The sequence below is a fragment of the Mycetomoellerius zeteki genome, unplaced genomic scaffold (assembly GCF_001594055.1).
Source record: "Mycetomoellerius zeteki isolate Tzet28-1 unplaced genomic scaffold, Tzet1.0 scaffold297, whole genome shotgun sequence".
Taxonomy (NCBI): Eukaryota; Metazoa; Arthropoda; class Insecta; order Hymenoptera; family Formicidae; genus Mycetomoellerius; species Mycetomoellerius zeteki.
This window is the reverse complement of record NW_017257279.1, coordinates 198,674-220,044: the sequence shown is the minus strand read 5'-3', so window position 1 is coordinate 220,044 and position 21,371 is coordinate 198,674. Positions and strand designations below refer to the sequence as shown.

The 21,371-nt window shown below is 35.1% G+C and overlaps 2 protein-coding genes across 5 annotated transcripts in view; both read right to left on the bottom strand.

Moving 5' to 3' along the window:
* Positions 1 to 1,020, bottom strand: part of dysc (whirlin protein dyschronic) — a 111,579-nt gene extending 110,559 nt beyond the window's left edge. Inside the window, exon 1 of the mRNA XM_018450784.1 lies at positions 564 to 1,020. The gene's annotated coding sequence lies outside the window, so the exon portion shown is untranslated. The remainder of the gene's footprint in view (positions 1 to 563) is intronic.
* Positions 1,021 to 6,425: 5,405 nt separating this feature from the next.
* Positions 6,426 to 21,371, bottom strand: part of Rgl (Ral guanine nucleotide dissociation stimulator-like) — a 48,580-nt gene continuing 33,634 nt past the window's right edge. For all 4 annotated transcript variants that reach the window (XM_018450779.1, XM_018450780.1, XM_018450781.1 and 1 more), the window contains 5 exons: positions 17,571 to 17,675; positions 15,995 to 16,415; positions 11,890 to 12,509; positions 10,537 to 10,848; positions 6,426 to 10,083 (listed from right to left, as the gene is read on the bottom strand). In XM_018450779.1, coding sequence (XP_018306281.1) covers positions 9,436 to 10,083; positions 10,537 to 10,848; positions 11,890 to 12,509; positions 15,995 to 16,415; positions 17,571 to 17,675 — 2,106 coding nt within the window. In that variant the 3' untranslated portion in view covers positions 6,426 to 9,435. The remainder of the gene's footprint in view (positions 10,084 to 10,536; positions 10,849 to 11,889; positions 12,510 to 15,994; positions 16,416 to 17,570; positions 17,676 to 21,371) is intronic.

The window sequence follows — 21,371 nt, the reverse complement described above, 5'->3', positions numbered from 1 at the left end:
ACTAATCTTACCCTAGGAAGCTGGGAAGAGGAAGTGAGCTTATATTAGGAAAGAGGGGGCAATATTTTTCAAGGCAACACCTGCTGCTCGCGACCCCGTCCTCGGCAACAAGCGCGAAGCCAAATGCAAAACGCGACAGTTGGCGTTTTCGCCGAATTGAGATATCATAATCTCACGTTCTCCGGAAGAGAACGGGCGCCGCGACTAGCGCTCGATTTACCGAGCGTCAATGACGGAAAGAGGGTGAGAGCGGAGGAGGGAGAAAGAGAACGAAACGAGACGGACTACGCGGGGGTGCCATTTCGACGTTTGATCGGCACGACATCTCCGTAGTGCCACGAGCGCGTATCGCGAGTACGCAGTTCGCGAGCAGGCAGTTCGGGGAGGTTTCAAAGATGGCCAGTTCTTTGCGTCGCGTTGTGTTCCTCCGCCGCGACACACACGGATAGCTCGAAGCGGATAGAGGCACAGACAGAGAAAGAGAGAGCGAGAGAGACGAAAAGAGAGAAAGAATGAGATAGAAAGAGGGTGAGAAAGAAGGTGGACCGATCGAAGGGACTCACGTCTCTCATCTCGCGGCCGCGGCGACGTGCTCACGTGCGAGCGTCGTCGTTCCAGCGAGTCCGGCGCCAACGACGACGACGACGATGACGGATAATAGGCACGTTAGTGCGACGCGCAATACACTACTCGTTGCTGCTGCTGTTACTGTTGCTGCTGCAGTCGCGCACGACGGTCGATGCGCCAGGCGCATCGCCCCAGCAACCACGGCACGAAGCTCACGACTGGCTCGTTGCTCGCAAGCGAGCGCCAGCCGGGGGTTGGCTTGAAGTTCACCGGCTTGTCGAGGGGGTGAAGCGAGGGTGGAAGGTTGAGGGTGAATCGGGGGAGCGACGGATGCCGCGCCGCCTGCCGGCGTCCGCGGGAAGTCACCCCCGAGCAAGCGCGACAGGGCGTCGCTTGATTGGTGGCCGTCCTGTTAGCGACGGGGTTGCGAGGGGGTTATGTTGTTTCGGTACCGGTGCGGTATTGGTGACTCGATGGTTCGTCATATTGGTCTTTTTTATAAAGAGGGGAGTAACGGTACCACGTAATCAACGTGTTTTCGAACTCTTTTTCAAACCCCGTTCTGTATTCCGCATTTTGCTATCAACCTTTAATAACTCTTTTTGCTAAAGCACATTATCATTTCTAATTCTGGAATTCTCTGAGAATGAGATTATACTTTGAGTTCTTTAACGTTGTTTTTCAATTTCATTTTGTTTTTCAATTTTATTAAGAAAATTATATTGAATAATATAAAAATATTTTATTAAAGAGAGAGAGTTTAAGAAGCAACTTTTTATTTTTAATACTAGAGTTCCGGAATTGAAGTAATGTACTGAAATAATCATTTCAGTATGTTATTTCAATTCTGGAATTCGATTAAAAATAAAAAGTTACTCCTTAAACTCATTAATAAAATATTATCATTCAATATTGTTTCTTTAATAAAATTGACAAATATTAAAAATGAAATTTATGTCTATATTTACGTTACATATATTTACTTCTTTATTTTATTATTGTGTTTATTAATAATATTAATAATTATTCATGTTTTTCATTAATTGGAAGATACATAATTAAATTTCTTGTGTATCTTAAATTGATATCGTTGATCCGAATACGATATTATAAGGATATCTCTGAGAATGAGATACGGTGGACCATACGGCGTTGATTTAATTGGAAACGTAATGGCACATTCGTTATAGCAAAGTAGCAAATATCGGGCACACGTGCCGAACAGCAGGTCGAACGGGAATTCATTTTCGATATCAATTAAGCCCACCAGAATGCATATATCCAAATTCCTCTGGTTCGCCACTTCTGACGTCGTCGACACGGCCTTGAACCACTTCGCGCGAAACCAATCGCGAGACGCGGCATCGCGCGAAGCAATCTCGGTATCTGGGTGACTCTTTCCACGGTTAGGGCAATACGTCGGGACACGCTTGAAAGTTGAAGGACAGAAAAGAAGCGGCTTTAAATTATCCGCGGTTAAATATAGGTCGTTTCAGTTTATATTTCGAACCAAAGCCACCTGAATACTTGAGGCTTGTTCACTCAGAGAAAAACATAGTTGTGGCAATTATGAAGGTGACAATTGTGCAAGTTTTATATGTAAAATTAATGTATACAAATAAATTATTTTACAATTATTGCAACTATAATTAGTTCTGCAATTCTATAATTTGTGTAGTTGTCATTTTTACATTTGCTACCATTATGTTCTCTGAGCGTGATATATGTGAAATGTTAGAAATGGTAGTTTCGAAGACTACTAGGATTGCTGCCAAAATTCTTCAAGATTTGTTAGAATTTTAATAAGAAATATGGTACTGTTGAATATTCTCCGGGAAAGCAAGAGAACAAAATTTTTCCTTATACTTTTCTTTTTTCTACTTTGCATAAAAATATTTAAATGAGACCAGCGAATATGTTTATAAGATCTCTGAAAAAATTCTCATGTCATATCTTTTAAGAATTTTTCATGTCTTAAATTTCTAAAAATTTCTAAAGGATTATTTTCTACTCTTTTCGATTTTTTAAATTTTTTGCAAAAATTATAGAATATTAAAAAATTTACATATATATAAAGATTTCTGGAAAAAGATATACTTAGACTTTCTTAGCATTTCTGAAATGTTTCAATTCGCGTGCAAAAATTTGAGAAGTTTTCGGAAAATTTATGGAATTTATATAGGAATTCTGAAAAATTATGTAAAAAATTCTAAAAAGAATTTTCACCAGGAATGTTTTACATTTTATCCGTTTATGATTACTATTGGAAAAATTCAAAGTATCAAAGAAAAAATTAACTCAAAAAGATTTATAAAATTCTTGCTCCGATAAATCGTGCAAATGTGATGTAGAAACAAAGGTCTTTTAGATTCGAAGATAGGTATGAATTTCATTTTGATAATTTATTTTATAATTCTGCGTTTTCTCAACTTGATTTTCTCAGCAAACAAGAACACGATCATTATCCACTGGGATCTCTCGCTGTTCTACTTTACTCAGGAAATATTGTTAGACTCCTAGTACGGCTGATGGCTATACCTCGATAAATCTTTGTCGAGCTGGAACGACAGCAATCCAACTATGTGCCTTCCACTTCATTTCCCACTCAATCACGTCCTTGAATATCGCAGGAACTATTGGAATGACTTGGTACAAATACTTCCTGTCAAGACGAAACGGCGGTCTTCTTCCTCGATCGCGAACGGCCGGACGAAACCATTAGCTCTGTTTAGCTTTGGATAGAGTCTTACCTGCAAACCGAGTATTCGAGTTCCTTGCGGGGAAGATCAACAGGTTCGCGTGCCGGATGTGCCGACACACGGCGGAAGTCCACTCGTCAGCCACGTGAAATCGTTCCTCGTGATACCGATCGGTTCGACCTTTCACCCGAGGAAAGACCCGCGTAAGACTCACGGCGGATTTTTCACCCCTTTCTCTCTCTCTCTCTATTTTAGGGTCATTATCGCGATTTAAGATAACAGACGATTCATACGATTTAAGATAACAGACGATTCACGCGATAAGAAAATCTTTAAACTTCCTCTCTTCAGCTCTTTAAACGCGTGACTATATTTATTGGTTCTTCGAACGCATCTTCTTTTCCGCCAAACGTATCTCAATCTTTAAAAGAGATCTCAAAAGTATCCATTATTTTACGAATGAAAATAGAGAGAGAGAAGCTCTGGCTTTACTTGTGTGACCGTAAAAGAGTTATAAAAAGGGGGTAGGAGAGGATAGAAATCGACGGGGCGTCGACAAATCACGGTGACTTTACGACCGTGAAGGATTGTCGAGGTTTTTTCACGACGCGTAAAAGTGTAGGCCATCTATTCTCACTTTTGTCAGGTCGTACTACACATACAATTCGCTTCTCGTCGGCGGTCTCACTATTTTTCCGAGGCCGTCTACACGTGAGGAGAATACACAGCTAGTTAGACAAACGAATCGGAGAGATGCACTCAGCGAAAAAGACATAGTGGTAGCAATATAAAAGTAACAGCTATAGGTAGTTTTATAGGTAGAATTAATGTAGAGGAAAGGAGATGGTTATAAAATAGATAAGAGATTGCGGAACACTATGATATAGTTTACACATGAAAAAAATGTTTGATTTCACTAATTGGAATTTTGGTGGAAAGTGAATTAATCAGAATTTTTTGTAAAATCTATTAGAATTCTAGTCGAAGTAACCTCTTATAATGATTAAAATTCTGGTTGATTATGATCAGAATATACCGATTCGTTCATTTTCAACTAGAAATTTTTTTCAGTGTGGCCACTGGTTATTAGTGTTTATTGTGTTGTAATTTTGAGAAATATGTTGTATTAATTTTATAACTTCAGTCTACAGCTTGGAGGCCTTGAATGTGACTTTCAATGGTATAATCGAACTAAATTTAGTAACGAAATGTATACGCAACATATAAATACTGTATACTTGACGGTATTCCACATTTTCTCTTCTATTCCATAATCACAACCATATTTCCTTCTTTAGTTTTTTGTAAATTGCATTCGTTCTGTATATCTGAAGAACGTCTACCAAGAACATAATTAGTATCACTCTGGCTAACAAACTTGTATCAAAAATAATTATGTCACATGAATATCTACTGACAATAAATTACTTCAATAAAATAAAATATTTCATAAGTTCCATATACAGTTGAATAAACTACTTTATAGTTATTGCAACTGTAAGATAGTCTATTCAACTATATGCATCAATTTATTCAACTATGTACATTCATTCTACATATAAAACTTGTATAGTCACCTATTTATAGTTGCTACCACTATATTTTTCTCTGAGAGTCTCTGAGAAAGGAGAAGAGGGGAGAGGGAAAAAATCGACGGAGAGGTAAGTACAAAAATTGTATAAGGTCTAACGTCTTTGTCGGGGGAAACCTTGTTTGAAACCTAAACATTAATTGTCGGGATACTCGACCATGGGCTCGTTTTCGCTCTTTTTCCTTCTTCCCTTTCGGCCGCGCGGGAGTTTGTCGAGTGTTGCGAAGTTTCGGTGAAAAAATGTATCAACGTGGAAAAACCGCGAGCGGCCGAACTTGCGGGGTTGGTCTGGCTCTCGGCTAGTTGGTTAGCAACGCGGGTTTCGATTCCGACGACCGCGGTTCGCTCACAAAAAACCGGACAAACCCACTTTTTCTCACGACGAATGAGCCGTCTATTATTTAGCGCTCGCTTCACTAATGGAATATCGATTGACACCGAGAATCCCCTCTCAGGCACGCGACTGGGTGAAAAACTTGATCCACTTCTTTCGGATTTCCGGCATTTAGTCGCCGGAACCATTCGTCCTCAGAACAAGTCGGATAATACATGATTATAACATTTAATTAAGATAATAACTGTACTCAATATGGACTATCTAAGCGTTGCGATTTTTCTTCAGTCTAACAGTGAAAACTGGTGGTCAGATTCAAAATAATCCGAGTCAAACACAAGTTATCATGACATCGAAATGGTTCCAAAAGTTCTAAAAGTTACTTTTCAATCAGTTACGATTCATTTTAATGTCTTATTGTGACTTGTTCTGCTTGAGAAGAAACATTTTTGAACATTACTTGAAAATATTACATAGAAATATATTATTATATAGGCATCAAGGTCCAGTCTCACGATCTTAATTAAATCTCGTAATTTGGCGCTTTTTATTTATTTGTGTTATTCACATTGCAATCTAGTTTTTATTGATTAATTGAAGACATAAGAGAGGCATTTTCAATATTTATATGGAAATAATGAGGGTTTAACTATTCATGTAATTACCTCTAAACAACAAATAGGCCATATTGGGTAGAGTTACGTAATTCAATAATCGAATATTAATCGTTCCATTAAAATAATTGTGGTATTTTTGTTAGATGTAAATATTTGCAAAGTTCAAACGTTTTCTCGAACGTTCAATCGTTAATTCATTAAAAATACATTCAACTGAAGCTGTGTTCCAAAATTGACTGCCAGTATTGAAAATCTATAGTGCACGTAACATAAACTGTAGCATTTTCAGTGCTGGCAGTTAATTTGAAACACTGCCTAAATTTATTCCTCAAGAACACCGAGCAGTCGAGAATCTCCACTTTAAATTTATTTTTTAAACAATTGATTTTTGGCTTTTATTTACATATATATACTAAGAAAGCAAATTATTCTTAACATGATATTTTTAAGAGAAAATAATTTTCAATGCTAATTTCATGTTATATTACAATTATAGAAGAAATACGTTAATGTTTCTTCAAACTTACGCTAAATTCCAAAGTTAAAATAATTGATAATTTAATTATTCCTCTACTGAAATAATATATAAAATTTATAACTTTGTGACATGTGTGTGTTTTTCCAAGATTTCTCTATAGTAGTGGAGAAAAACTTGTCTAACTATCACAACTGGATCTACAAGTTCTGTTTCACGGTTTCGACTCGGTGAACGCCCAATTCAAACGAAATATCTTGTGGTACCTTCCGCATATTTTCTCGACTTTTCCATAAGACAGAAAAATATAGACTTGTCTGATCATTAGCAGTCGAGCCGTCAATTTCTGTCCCGCCGTCGTGATAAAACTACCCAGTAAATAACAATTAACAATAACATCAGTATTACAATTTCACACTTAAAAAATTTAAATGTAATATAATAACCCGATATAATTCATGTTGTACATAACAATTACATTGTTGAGTGTAAAATTATAACATTAATGTTATGTTACTGTTAATCTAGCGACACGGTAGAGTGTCTCGGTTAATATTTACTAGACGGATACATCTCCTAATGAATCCATTTGAAAATTTTCTCTCAGCCTCTCATATAATGAGATCGGACAAAAGTGGGCTTCTCCGATTATTGTGAACCGAAATTCGTTCTCTGCTTCATAGCAGTGAGTCGAGAGAAGAAAAAAAATTGGAGAGATTCCTTTTTATCACAGAACTTTTTCCTTGCCTTCGCAACAATTCATTGGACAAATTCGCGAATATTTTGTTTTGTAGAATATCAAACGAGGCAGTTCTAAATCTCGGATCCCGCTTTCTGGAGTATGCGAGAAGGGAACGGCGACAATAATTGACAGGTTTCCGATGAGACACCCTGCCCTCTTTGCGCGAGAGGACTCCCCTCCCCCCCTCCTGTTTGGTCGAGTTACCGCGCTACGCAATTACAAGTATTTACAAAATCACAATCGACCCTTACGGCTTGAGTCGCTTGTTCCGATATTTCTCTATAATCTCGTTAATGTTTCGCGAAACACGTGTATAGTTTATTATACATACACGCACACGCGAGGATGTGTGCCGTCGTAGACACACCCGTAATTTTACCGCCGCACATCTACCTCGCAACGAACGGAGAAATCCCTGTGCATTATTTCGACACGATTATCATTTCGTAACATCGAACATAATCATTATCGGACAAATGTCAATCACGAATGAGAGAGCACACTATAAATATACGGCTCCCTCATGACGAGCAAGAGAAAGTAAAAATCTTAGTTTCATTTGATTTGAAATACACTCTAAAAAATATGGGTGTGGATTTAACTCTAAAAAATATGGATGTGCAGTGTTTATATAATTTTCACCGTGTTAGTGTTGATGTAAACATCAACATGAATTTAACATCATGGTTAAAAATTCAGTGTTAAATCCACACGATGGTGTTTATATCAACATCAACACGGTGAAAATTACATTTAATACTCGTGGTGTTAAATTGCACCCATATTTTTAGAGTGTACAATTAATACAATTATTTCCTACAATAGTCATACATTTACATCAGGTATCGCTCGACCGGTCGTATTTAGCATTAAACTCCAAAAATATGTACGTGGATTGAAACCCTGGGTGTTAAATATTGAATAAATTCTCACCGTGTGGATGTTGATATAAGCACCATAATGTAGATTTAACACCATGAGTTTTAAACCGTGGTATTCAATCGGCATCCATGGTGTTAAATCCACACAATGTTGGTGTTCAATCAACACGGTGAGAATTATAATTAACACCCATGGTGCTAATTGAATCCACAGCCATATTTCGCAAAGCGTACAATTAGTACAATTATTTCCTATAATATCGTCGCGTTACATCAGACAGATATCGCTCGATCGGCTATACTTATCGCTAAACGTAGCCACCATGTTTCTCGCAAGAAAGGGAGTTTGTAAATTTCTAATTATCCTAATCGTATTAACGGTTTCTATGTCTTTTTACAGAACGGATTAAGCAAATGGGAGCAGTCGCACGCGTTTAACATTATAGATGCTCTAAACGGCAGGAATACGGGCCTGTTTACGTCACGGCGGCGTCGATAAGAACCTCGCGTGTGTGACTCACGCTAAACGCGCGCCTAGAATAATGCTAGAACAGCTTGCTCGGTTGCGCAACTATACCGAGCTCTCTGTCTTTTCAATACTGTACGAGTCGTGTGTATATATATATAATATATATATATATGTATGTATGTGCGTGCGTGTGTGCGTGCGTGCGTTTGTATGTGCGTTCGTGCGTGCGTTTGTTTGTGCGATACGTGCGTGGGTCTACGCACTTCCGGTTGTACGAGTGACCGCGCTTAATCATACCTCGGTTTGTCGCTCGTTTGCGTCGCATTCAAAAAGACGAAGCGGCCGGGGTTGTCATGGTAAATCTTAATAAACAAATTAATTAACGCGAGTACGGCGAGATTCGCTCTCTTTCAACTTCGATTCGCGACGGGGAACAAACGAGGATGCGCGATCAAATGCAGTAATTGTGATGCCTGATATTGTGATCGTCACTTCTTCACGTTGTACAACTATTAAATAAGTCATCGTTTTTGAATTATAAAATGGAATACCTTAATGACGAACCGGATGTTAAGCTGTAATACTCTGATATGTATTGTTGCGATATTGTTTAATTAGTACTGTTAACATTACTGTTAATAACGTTAATTAGTAATATTAACATTACCAATTATGTATTATTGATAATATCAATTAACCCATACAGCACAAACCATCCCAGCAATATTGCAGTAACCTTGCAAGCGTTGCGGCAACGTTGCTACGGGCTTCTGTGCTGGAAAGATGCTACTGACATCAATATTGTAATACCAAATGTTAATTCATTTAGCGCGATATTACAGCTTAGTATTTGTTCGCTGACGTACGCTGACAACATCGCATTTGTCTTTTATCGCAATTATATTGATCGACTTCAATTTGCTCTCCTTCACCGAGAATCCATTAGCACTCTAACTTCGCGTCCAAAGTTCATGTAACTGTCCAAGAACTATTTCCCGCTTACGTCACCGGGAGACTTCAGAGATCCTCTTGTTCTGGGCATTCGGCGGCGGTTTTAAGACTACCTCTTGTGGTTGTGACTGCTGCCTTTGCTCCTGGGACTGTCCGAGGTCACGTCATTGGGCTCTCTCCTCTGTCTCAGGATGAAGTTGAGATTGTGCGCGGTATTTACAGCGTAATAGACGTTAGCTGAGTTGGGCAGTACCATCTCTCGATCGGGTAGCACCTGGGCCAGGGTGTACTGATCGGGACTGCCTTCAAGGCCGAGCTTCAGCATGGCGTTCCGAATAACCTGTGGCGTCCGCTCGTTATTCGACAGCATTATCGACTTGTACAGCACCACGCCCTGCGTTTCCACATTATCCGTTTCCATGGTGACTTTGATAATATAGAAATCCGGCGAGCTTTTGTGCGAGTGGCTGGGACTAGACAGTCCGGCGAGATTCGGGGTGCTACCGTTGGCCGCCACAGCACCGGCTGGGGGTGCCAGGCGAGTCTGATGATTGCCACCTCCACCGGAACTTAGAGATACGTCCAGGGACGGTAGAGACGAGCTCGAGGACGAACTGGACATTTGTGACGGTGACGTTCGCCGGTCCAACGAGTTGTGTGGCGAGCTCGGGAGGGAATCGAGGTCGCAGTAAAACTGCGAACTGCTCGAACTGGACGTTGAGGCGATTGAATCATTCTTGCGGTGACCTTGATGACCCTGTAAGACAAGTTCCAAGATTAAATTCTCGTTTAAGTCCCTGTTGATAATCGAAGATAGATTTTTTTAATAGAATACGTGGCTTACTTAAAAAATACTCGAAATATATCATTAATATTATCACCTCACATGCTTATTTTGTTCGACTCTGATGAAGAAATTTTGGTATTCAGATTAGATAATTTTGGGAAAAATTTCTTGATATTCTCCTATATATATATTATATATATAGGAAGAAAGTAGATTAGAACAGTCTTGGCTAAAAGTATAAAACACCTTCACAAATTGATGTAAATGTTTTACATTTAATGAAAAATGATCACCTTTATTTTTCCATTTTAATGTTTTGTTAGTTTTTCTTTGGATCTTATCGACTTTTCCAAGAAAATGCAATAAATTGAGCCTCATATTTATGGCCAAGGCTATATTTCTTATTAGATGAAAAATGATCACCTGTTTCTTCTTGCCGCGGTTGTTGAGAGTGTTCCCTGGTGGTGGCTCGATCTGACAGCTGAGCTTGTATGCTTCCCGATCGTCCAGCACCACCACCGAGTGAAACCAACGATCGAATACGGGATCCATACTGAAGTTATATGCGTTTGCCGCGCCCTGCAGAAGTCTTATCCTGGCGAGCACCTCGAACTCCTTCCGTCTTTTATCGAAATTGATGAGACCATCGGCTATCGTATCCGGAATTGCCGTGTCGATCATAGTGAGGTCAGTTAGGAAGGTACCTAGATACGGTATCGTGCCGTAACTAATATTCTGAAAACACATTTCAGAAAAATTCACGAACACTGCAAGTTTAAGAGGAAAAGAGAATAACGCAGAGAATACGATATATTCGTCCGTATAAATAAAACTGGTTTCTGTGTAATCTAATCTGTATTTAAAATTATTTGCGAATCGTAATTTTAACACATCTTGAGCTTGTTATTCAGCATAAATTTATATATAATTAATTTTATAATTTTCTGATTTCAAAAAATTAGATATAAGTTATATATATAAATAATTATTATTACATATTAATATGTTAATGTATAATTTACAATTAATATATACATATAATTATAAAGGACCTCGCACCAACCTTATGGGTTTTGACTCTCGGCCTTCCATAATTCGGACCCTAGGCATTTTTGGACTTTGTGCCCACTGAGACATTTGTTCAGGACAATAAGGAGGACAACATAAATTTTCAGACAATTTCACCGAGAGCCAAAACCCATAAGGTTGGTGCGAGGTCCTTTGTATAAAAAATGAAATTTATTTGTGTATGTATATATTTAATTTCATAATTATAGTTCTAGTCTCGTTAAATCATTAAAGCAATTTTCTAATTTAGATACCACTGAGATGTGGCAAACTTTTACAATTTAAAAGTTCTTAAAGTCAAATATCAAATATATTAATACTTTGTCATACAATCAAAATACGAGCAAACTTTTTTCTCTACATAAAAGAAATCGTTGTTGTCATGATTTTTTCTGACGTAATATAATTTAATCTTACTATTCTGTTAGCATCTATTTGATTCAAAATGAATAGTACATTTTTTACTAATATTTAAGAACTTTTTTCTCTGGTATATGATGACATCGTCTGAATGTAAGATCCTTTTTCTGTAAAATCTTTTTTATTGTTTAGAGCTTCTTGATCATATTGACTCTAACAATATGATTGTATAGAAATTTGAACAGAACAACAGGGTTATAAACATCTATACGATCTTCTTAAAAAGCTGAGAAAAAATTTCAAGCTCACAAAAAAGAGCAACATTACACAACGTGTTATTGCACTTACGCCCGCGTGAGTATTCTGTTTCTGAAAGAGCTTCTGCAGATGCCTATCGCTTCTGCCGGCAGTGTCAGCAAATTTGGCAGTGCCCTCTTTGATGAGCAACTCCCTCTGTGTCCAGGCGTTGTTCTCCTCCGAGAATATCCTCTCGAGCTCGCGGAAGAGTTCGTGCTTCTCCCGAGGCATGCACTGCCAACACTTCTCCAATCGGTACACCGGATTGCTTTGGAGGCCGGAGACGATTGCCTTCAAGCTACTGAAATTCTTGAGTACCCGCAACTCCTGCGCGACGTCGATCCACGTCTCGAGGATCCTGGCGCGCTCCTGAGACTTGAGCGTTGTGTCCGTCAGAATCGTCGAGATCACACGTAAAGAGACGGCGTTGAATTGGTTCACGGTTGCCACCACCGTGGCAGCTTCGTGACTCCTGGAACGATCCTTTCTGGACCATACGGCACCAAGACACTGATGGGCGACCAGCTTCTTAAATACTTCGGCATCCATCCGGGTTAACTGCTCGGCGAAATGACGGTGGGGCACCTCGGGGAAGATGTAGTTCCCCCAGTGATCCGCCATCGGATCCGGGGAACCGCGCATGGGTCGACCATTGTCGTACACCATACAGTCTAAAGAAAAAAGAAAACCGAGTTGAAATCAATCTGATTCGATCTCAAATTAATGAAAATTAATCTAGAATTATGTGGTGGAAATGTTATTTTTTTCATAATCGGTTCTTTTATAAAAGTCATTTTTATTTCATACGATTTTTTATGAATTATTGCAAATTTAAAAGAATACCTAATTTAGTTCAATTAAATCAATTTGTGTGGCTTTGAAATTTTAATGAGATTTAAAATTTAATACAAATTTTAAATCTCATTAAATTTTAATATTTAATTCTAATATAAGTAGATTGCTTTAGAACTTCTTTTAAGAATATCCAAAAGCAGAACTTAAATTAATCGAAAATTAATGAAAATTAACATGGAATTAAATGGTGAAATGTTAATTTTCATATTCGAAGTCCATTTTATAAAATCCTTTCTTATTCCATACATTACAGTTTTTTAAATTTATTATTGTAAAATTTAATTAATGTATAAAAGAATAATTTAAATTAATTTTATAACTTTCATATTTTAATAAGATTAAAACTTTATATTAAATTTTAATAATTCTGAAGTAAATACGTTTTCTTAAAATTTTTTTGAAAATTTACAAAATATTACATTCTATCAACTCTTATTAAGAACAAGTCTCAATTATATTCGTGTCAAAAACTTTCTTTTGCGAAGTTTATTTCAAAATATTCTCTCTTCCTCTGTCTCTCTCTCTTTCTCTCTCTCTCTCTCTCTCTCGTTATTTTAAATAAAACCATCTCTATTTTGGAAATGTCGCAACTGGATCGAATTCTCCAGGCGAGTCTTGAGTGAAAGGTGAGCCCTGCCCGATCGTGACAGTATAATAGAGCCTGTGGACCCTCAATTTATACACGGGAAGCAGACGCCTTTGTGCGAGCTCGAGCAGCCTGATTGGCCTTTCACCGTCACTAACAATCGGACTATCTTTCTGTGTTCCAAACTGCCGATAGAACGATTCTTTCGTAATGCTGTTCGCGCCAATAAAATATGCCGTTTAATTTTTCTTTATTCTAGAAACTCGCGAGATATATGTTGAAACGCATTGCGAGATCTGGATATATAAAGAGTCATTAAACTCTGTGTTATTCCATCTGTTATGTTTTTCTTTTTTGCACAAGTTTGAGGAGACAGTTTTGCAATTTGGGGTTCCTATGAACTTCGAAGATTGTGTGCGATAATGTTTGACCTTTCTCCTCGGATAATGCATTTGAAATATGTCATATTTTAGCGGATGTTTTGCTCGCTTATCGCGGTTCAACGAATTCTCTGTAAATATAAAGCAGGTCGCTATATGAATCATTACTTGATACATTCAAATTGTGTGCATAAGCAAGAATCTATTATTATTAACAATTAAGAACAATTTGAATTCCTTATTTTTAATAACTCAAAATAAGAAAATTAGAGCTACTAAAAATCGGCACTGTAGTTAGTGCGCTATGTATTAATACAAAAAACTATATTTAACCGATGTTTAAAAAATTCATATTTGACATTTAATTGTATAATTATATATATTACTACATTATTCGACAAAAATGTCTTTTTCTTAATACTGAAACAGAAACTAGTCATTTTTAAATAGTTTTTTGAATGCTGAATATCTACACACGAATGTGTTTTCCAAATTGTTCTATCACGTTAAAATTTTTTAAAATTTGCAATTCAATTTTGCAAGAAAGAGCTATTTTTATTAATTTTGTAATATTATAACTATGATTTATGATATAATAGAGAAATTTTATCACAATCAAAATTAAATATGTTATTAGGACTTTCAGCCCTCAAAAGGATTTTTTAATCAGCTACGGTTAATAAAATATATAGTTAAATATAGAGTCCATTACGGAAAAGTTGTGAATTTAATTATTGATGATTTAACAAACAGCTTTCAACTATATTTATTTAAACTTAAGAGATTTTAGATCATTGAATACGAATCCGATGTCAAAATTGACAAATTCCAAATTATTAATTTAATATGGCGGATATCAAAACTTAAAAAATGTCTGGATTATTGCAAAATGTATAGATGTCTTTCATAATTTTGAATTTGTCAATTTTGACATCAGTTTCGTATTCAGCAATATTTAATCATAATTATTATCTTATAAATCATATCTGACACTAAAAAAACTTTTTAAGGATTGAAAGTTCTAACAACATACTTAATTTTGATTACAATGAAACTTTTTCAACACATCACTTATCATAGTTATAATATGATAAAATATGTAAAAATAAGTCTTTTTTATAATTTTAAATGCAAATATCTCAAAATTATGACGTGATGGAACAATTTGGAAACCGGATTCCTATCCGCAGTATTTAAAAAACGGAAAATGACTAGTCTCGTTCTAGTATTCCTTTTTTTCAGTATTATTACTCGATTCTATTTTCACTCGCTATTAACTTTTCGAAAATCACTGCATGCTTTTATTATAGATTTGAACTTTATTTAAATACAACCAGCGGATTAAAAATTTTTTTCATATTTCAAAAACCTTTCTGTATTTTTATACTTTTATTTTAATACTGTATTGTATGACATTTATTTGAAGCAGATTTTAAAATATTAAATTTTTATTTATAATTGGAATCGGAATACATAATCTAGAATTATCTTATAATAATTATCTTATAACAATTCCGAAGCACATATTCCAATTTCATTAAATATAAATTTATTACTTTAAAATCGAGTTTAAAATTTCTAAATTTTAAACACGATTTTTAAATAATGATGTCATTAAATAATTTTTATTTTGAAATTTTGGAATAAATAATCCAGAATTGTCATAAAATGTATACAATTATCACAAGATAACTTAATTTTGGATCATTATTCTAATTTCATTAAATAAAAATTTATTATTATGTGTAAAAATCACATTTCAAATATATGATTACAGTACTGAAAAAAATGCATGTAATTTTACATGGAAATTACATGTTCATGACTGGAAAATTACTAAAATATGATTGAAAATTTCCAATCATATTTAAGTAATTTAGATAATTTTTCAATCATAAACATGTAATTTCCATGTAAAATTACATGCATTTTTTTCAGTGAGTACACACACATCGTATTAAAATAAACACATAAAAATATAGGAACGTTTCTGGAATACGAAAATTAAAAAAATTTATTAATTCCAGTTGATTATATTACATTAATACTATAGAATTTGATCGATATTAAAGAATTCGATTTGATGAATTTCGTACCTCATTTTGATTACAACAAATTAGCATCATAGCCCGTTATATATTATATAGATAATAATAACAACCCGTTTCTTCCACAGTTTAACCAAAACCGATATGGTTCTTAGGAAATGTTGCGCCGCATTATCATTCTTCATATTTGAGCTTCTCACGGTGCCTTATCAATTATACGATTCTTTGTGTTTAAAGTTCACGCAGGTGAAACGACGTGACTCACCAAGCCGGTGAAATAACATTACCTATCTGATCCTCCCGTTGAAACCGATGCAGTCGGTGCTTGGCTTTGAGTTCGAGCTCAGAGCCGATGAGACGCTGCTGCGTGAACTCGAGGAGCCTGGCGAGAAGGGAATGGCTCGGGGGTGACTTCCAATCGCCTAGGTAAGCGTCCAGCCAGACGTGCAGAGCCTGGACGAGGGTCTTGCGGTGCTGCTCGCAGCCGGCGGTCCCGTCCAGGGCGTCGTATCGCGCGAGCAGCAGCTCGAGGACTTCACGCGGGCTGGTGAACGCCCGGTATGTCGCCAGGAAGATGTTTATGTAAGTGGACTCCAGCTCGCCGTCGTCGTTCGCCAGACTTTCGACCAGCCGCTGCACCGTGCCGGCCTTCAAGAAACGCACTCGCACCGTCTCCCATTCCAAATGTGAAATCTCGTCGTCAGAATCCTGGAGAATCGCAACGAGTACATTAGTTGAATATTGAAACTATTAACTAAAAACAAACGCACAATATACAGCGCAGAGCATTTCAGCAACGTTGCAGCAACGTTACAATGTTACTGTGCTGGAATGTGCTGTATGGACGCTTTTGTGCCAGATTCCTTTAAATAAAAGCCTTTTACTCTAGAACGCTCGTCAATATGGATGATACAGTGTTACTATTGATATATAAATCTGTTTTATATATCAATCTGATATATAAATATCTAATATATAAATTTTTGTACTCTCTCTTTTCATCACTTTTAATGATAACATTTTTATAATCTCTATAAATTAATATTTATAGACAAAATGTTGTTATAAACCTTTATAAATAACCTAATTATTAAATTAATAAAAACAAGATTACTGTCTTTCATTTTGAAATGATATGGAGTGTGTAATCCAATAAAACTGCTTCAAAATTGAAAGCACTTATCACATTATTTCTCTCTGTTATAATACTGCCCACCAAAAGATCCAAACTGATATATAATGGACTGAATTTTTAAAAGCTTGTCCCGGCTTTGGTGGATGGCACTAGAATGGTACTCAATTAGACTTCAGCTTTCAGCTTGACAGATTTAGATCCTCATGCTAACCATATTAAAAACACAGCTTAGCACTCAATGATCTCACTTACACGTGAAATTTACATACAATAGCGTTCTAGGATTAAATAAAAGTCTTTAAATAAATAGTAGCTTAAAATTTAGAAACTTCAAAGAGCAAGTATTTAAAACTTGCTCTCTTTGAAATTTTTAAATCTTTAGCGAAGAGACCATGAATCTTTCTTGAATCAAAAAATTGTGGAAGATATTAGTTACAAGTAGATCTCCATTCAATCGCAATAAGAAAAAGTTAAATTGTATTGGTAAAAATAATTAAACTCTAAAAAACAACTACAATAAAAAAAAATTAAATTAGTTAAAATTATAATTAAACTCTAAAAATGATTAAATTAAATTAATAAAAATTATTAAGATCTAAAAAAAGGATAAATTAAATAGGGTAAAAATTACTACCAAATGCTAAAAATCTAAAAGAAAAGGACAAGTTAAATCGGTAAAAATATTAAACGTTAAAAATCTTGACTAAAAATATTTCGATCATGCTCACCGATGCTGAAAGACTTCTCGTGGGCCGATGGTATCGGACCTTCTTTAGATATACTGTATAAATGACGCCGTCGCCTCTTTCCTCGCCCCATAAACGCCACGTGGGCTGTAAAGTAGAAAATCGAACGCCGAACTTAGTCATGAACGTCCGTATCAATAAATGCTGTAAGCGGTATAAAGGAACAAATAATGAAGGATCACACAGGGGATGATTTAAATTTCTAATTTCACAGCGGAATATTCGTTACCCCCTGTCACGACCTAAAGAAGTAACAAATAAACAGAGCAACTGTAGATAAAAAATATGATTCTATTTTTTCCATCCACAGTTAATTTGTTTATTGTAACAAGTAAAATTGACATGTATTTAATGGCTTTACATCGAATTATTACATTATTCCATATAAGTACAGTTAGGAGGAGAAAGTAAAGTTTTTTTGTATAAATTTTGTGTGAATATAATCACGTTGTCGTTAATTAACATATTATTACTTTGTATCAATTATTAAAATTAATTGCTGTATAATTATCTTTACAAATTTTTTATTTTGTATTGACTATAAAATCATCCCCCAGGTTGCCTTTTCATATACACTAAATATGAAAATTTGACAGACTACATGCTTCATCACATTTTCAATTTTTCTCATAAAATCTTTAGATTCAAACATAGCTAATATATTTAAATCTAAAATAATTACGTGTGCTAATGCAGAGATTTCTGACAGAATGCTTTAATTAATCCATAAAAGTGTGCGCATCAAACCATAAAAATATGTGTCCGATAAAATCTTATTCTTTTCAAAATTTAATCAGATATTGTATAGATAATTACAGAGTTTTTTATTTTCTAAAACTTGATTCAAGCGTTGCAAAACATTCTGCAGAATTATTGCAAAAATACTGTAAGGATTATGATAGAATAGCAGAAATGAGATAAATATCCATATGCAATTGCTTGATGAGAACAAGTACATGGTTGAATTTACGTATTTTACGTGAACTACGCAGACAAGAATTCATGGTACGTACGTGAATATAACGTTGCGATTTTATTATCAAATCAAAATAAATTTTCCTCAAATTTCAATGTGGATTCTACGTGGATACTTCTATATATAGATTCTAACAGATGTAATGTAGAATTGCTGAACTAAAGTCGCTCAGCAATACGCGGTGGAGTTCTATATTCTCGCAACATTATATGACCTAATAAACAACCACTAACTAAGAGTAACATAACAGTAATTATAGTTCCACACTGAACAATATAAATGTAATATAACGCATGTTGGACATGTATAACAATGTAACAGTTACATTGTTGAGTGTGAAATTATAACATACACATTGATGTCGTATTACTTTTATAGTCGGTTAGTTTTACTGAGAGAAAAGATATTTCATTCATATAATCCTAATAAAGCGATTTCTTGAAAGAGGGTCTCCAAAATTAGGTCCAAGATGAAATGTATTTTGACAGTACAATTTTGTTTAGTTCTGTATAAAAATTAATTTAAAAACTTGGTATTCTTGAAAATTACATATAAAATGTATTAAATTAATAATTATACCTTAGATACATATATTAAGAACTAAACTGCTGGGTTCAGTTCTTAATACATATTAATGGATATTACAAGGAAACTTACAGACATAAGACAAGATCGATTAGAAATATCGATTAAAATCTATGCCCATTCAACTGTTCACGTGAAATCTTTATCTATTTAGATAGAAACATCGAATCCACATACTTGTTCCCATTGAGCGATTTATCCATAGATTTTATATCTATGTGTTTATCAGACAAGATAATTGTCAAAAATAAAAAGAGTCTAAATCTACTTACTAACTTCCTTGATTTATCATTTAATGAATAAATCACGAAATCAGCTGACTCATGTCCATGCATAATAAACATATACTACTCGTGTGTATGTGTACGCATACAAATATACATGCAAACGTATTACTTATCAGTGACAGTCGGTCGAGCCACAGGCAGTCTGTATAATTAATTTCAACTTGATAAAGACGGACTCACTCACGCGATGACGTAACATCTATGTGATAACGCTCGCTTTAAAGGTAGTTAGCCTTTAGAAAAGGTGTTTTGGTTTATCATCACGGAAAGAAACTACAATTAGCGATCTTCTTGCGCTTGTCGTCCCGCAAATTAAGGAAATAACTAGTTATTCCCTACGGCTTAACATCAAATTGAGAAGTTTAGTTCAAATTTTAAAATTCAGTTAACAAGGTAGTTCTTTAGAAAGTTGATTTAGTTACTTTGATAGAACACTAATTTGACGTAGTTTGGAAAATTAATTTAAGTGAACCTTTACAAAAGTAAACCTTTAACCAATCAAATATAATCAATCGTGCTATTAGTAACAGTTTGAAAATCACTGTTTGAAAATTATCAGTTTTATCTAAATATATTTTTTAGTTATTACTACATAAATAGTAAGTGAATTTAAAAAAATAATTATATTTGTTATAATTGTGATTGCATTTACTGAATAAAAATGTTTATTTTATTTACCATTTATATCTTGATATTTCACTACATTAATATTTAAAATTATTATAATTTATAGTACAATTTTTTCATATTTGAGAGGACTGTCATATATGATTTTTATTACTAATATTATAACAGTAATAACCATAAAAATGGAGCTCCCAACCATAATTATTTTACCATGCAATTATAGTCACAAATATCAAACATTTTTCTTTCATATAATTATTTGTGTTGTGTCACTTTTGAACTTTGAATAAAGGGAACGATAGATATCGATCGTTGATGCAACTGTCGTTTTTTTTTCTATAACGAGGCGATCGATCATCAAGGAGCTTGTCGTATGACGTCCATTTATTTGACATTGAGATCCTGTAAACAAAGCGAGTCTTAGAGGCCGTAAAGGGGGCTTAATGTCGTGGAATCCGACACGATAAACGTACGTATTCACAAACGATTACAATCGAAGCCGTACTGAGGACATAATACCAACGAGGGGCGAGAGACCGGACGCGAAGAGAGAAGCGTGTCATTGCCGCCTTCGATGTTTTTCTCGCTAGAGAGAAAAGAGTCTCGCGGAAAAACGACAGAAACTGGAATCTGTAAAGACCTCATGCCCCTCATTTTTCCTGTTGGACGCATTCTCAAGAACGTTTCTCCCGCGGGGTATTAATTAAGAAAATTGTTCACAGAACTAACTGCTCGGAAAATCGCATATTTTATTGTAGCTATTATATATAAATAGCTATTACATATAAATATAATTATAAGGCTTGTTCTTTTTGCACCAGTTCCTCCTGGAGAGAAAAGGAAGAAAGATGAACTGGTGCAAAAGTTCAGCCAAAAAGAACAGGCCTATACATATAGATTAGATTTAATAAAAACAAATTGATATTAGCACGAAGTTAAATGAATTATGAAATAATAATAATGAAAAAAAGAATTTCTTATAGGATGCTAAAATATTAAAAATATCTTTTTTATTTGAGAAATTAATGAAATTATTTATTCGAATTGATGAATGTCGTCATCAACGTATTAGAATTAAGTTCTATCAACTTATTACTTGTAATTAATTGTTTTCTAAATTTTAATAGATTCTCTTGATCTTATCTATCGAAAATTACGTCTAATTATTACGATTAATTTTGATCCAAGTTAGATATCATAACGAAAACTTCTCGCATTAATGATTAATAATACGAGTAAAAAAAATAATGATTTTTTACTTAATTTGTGCTTTATGACATGAATTTCTCTTTCAAAAATTAATTTGAG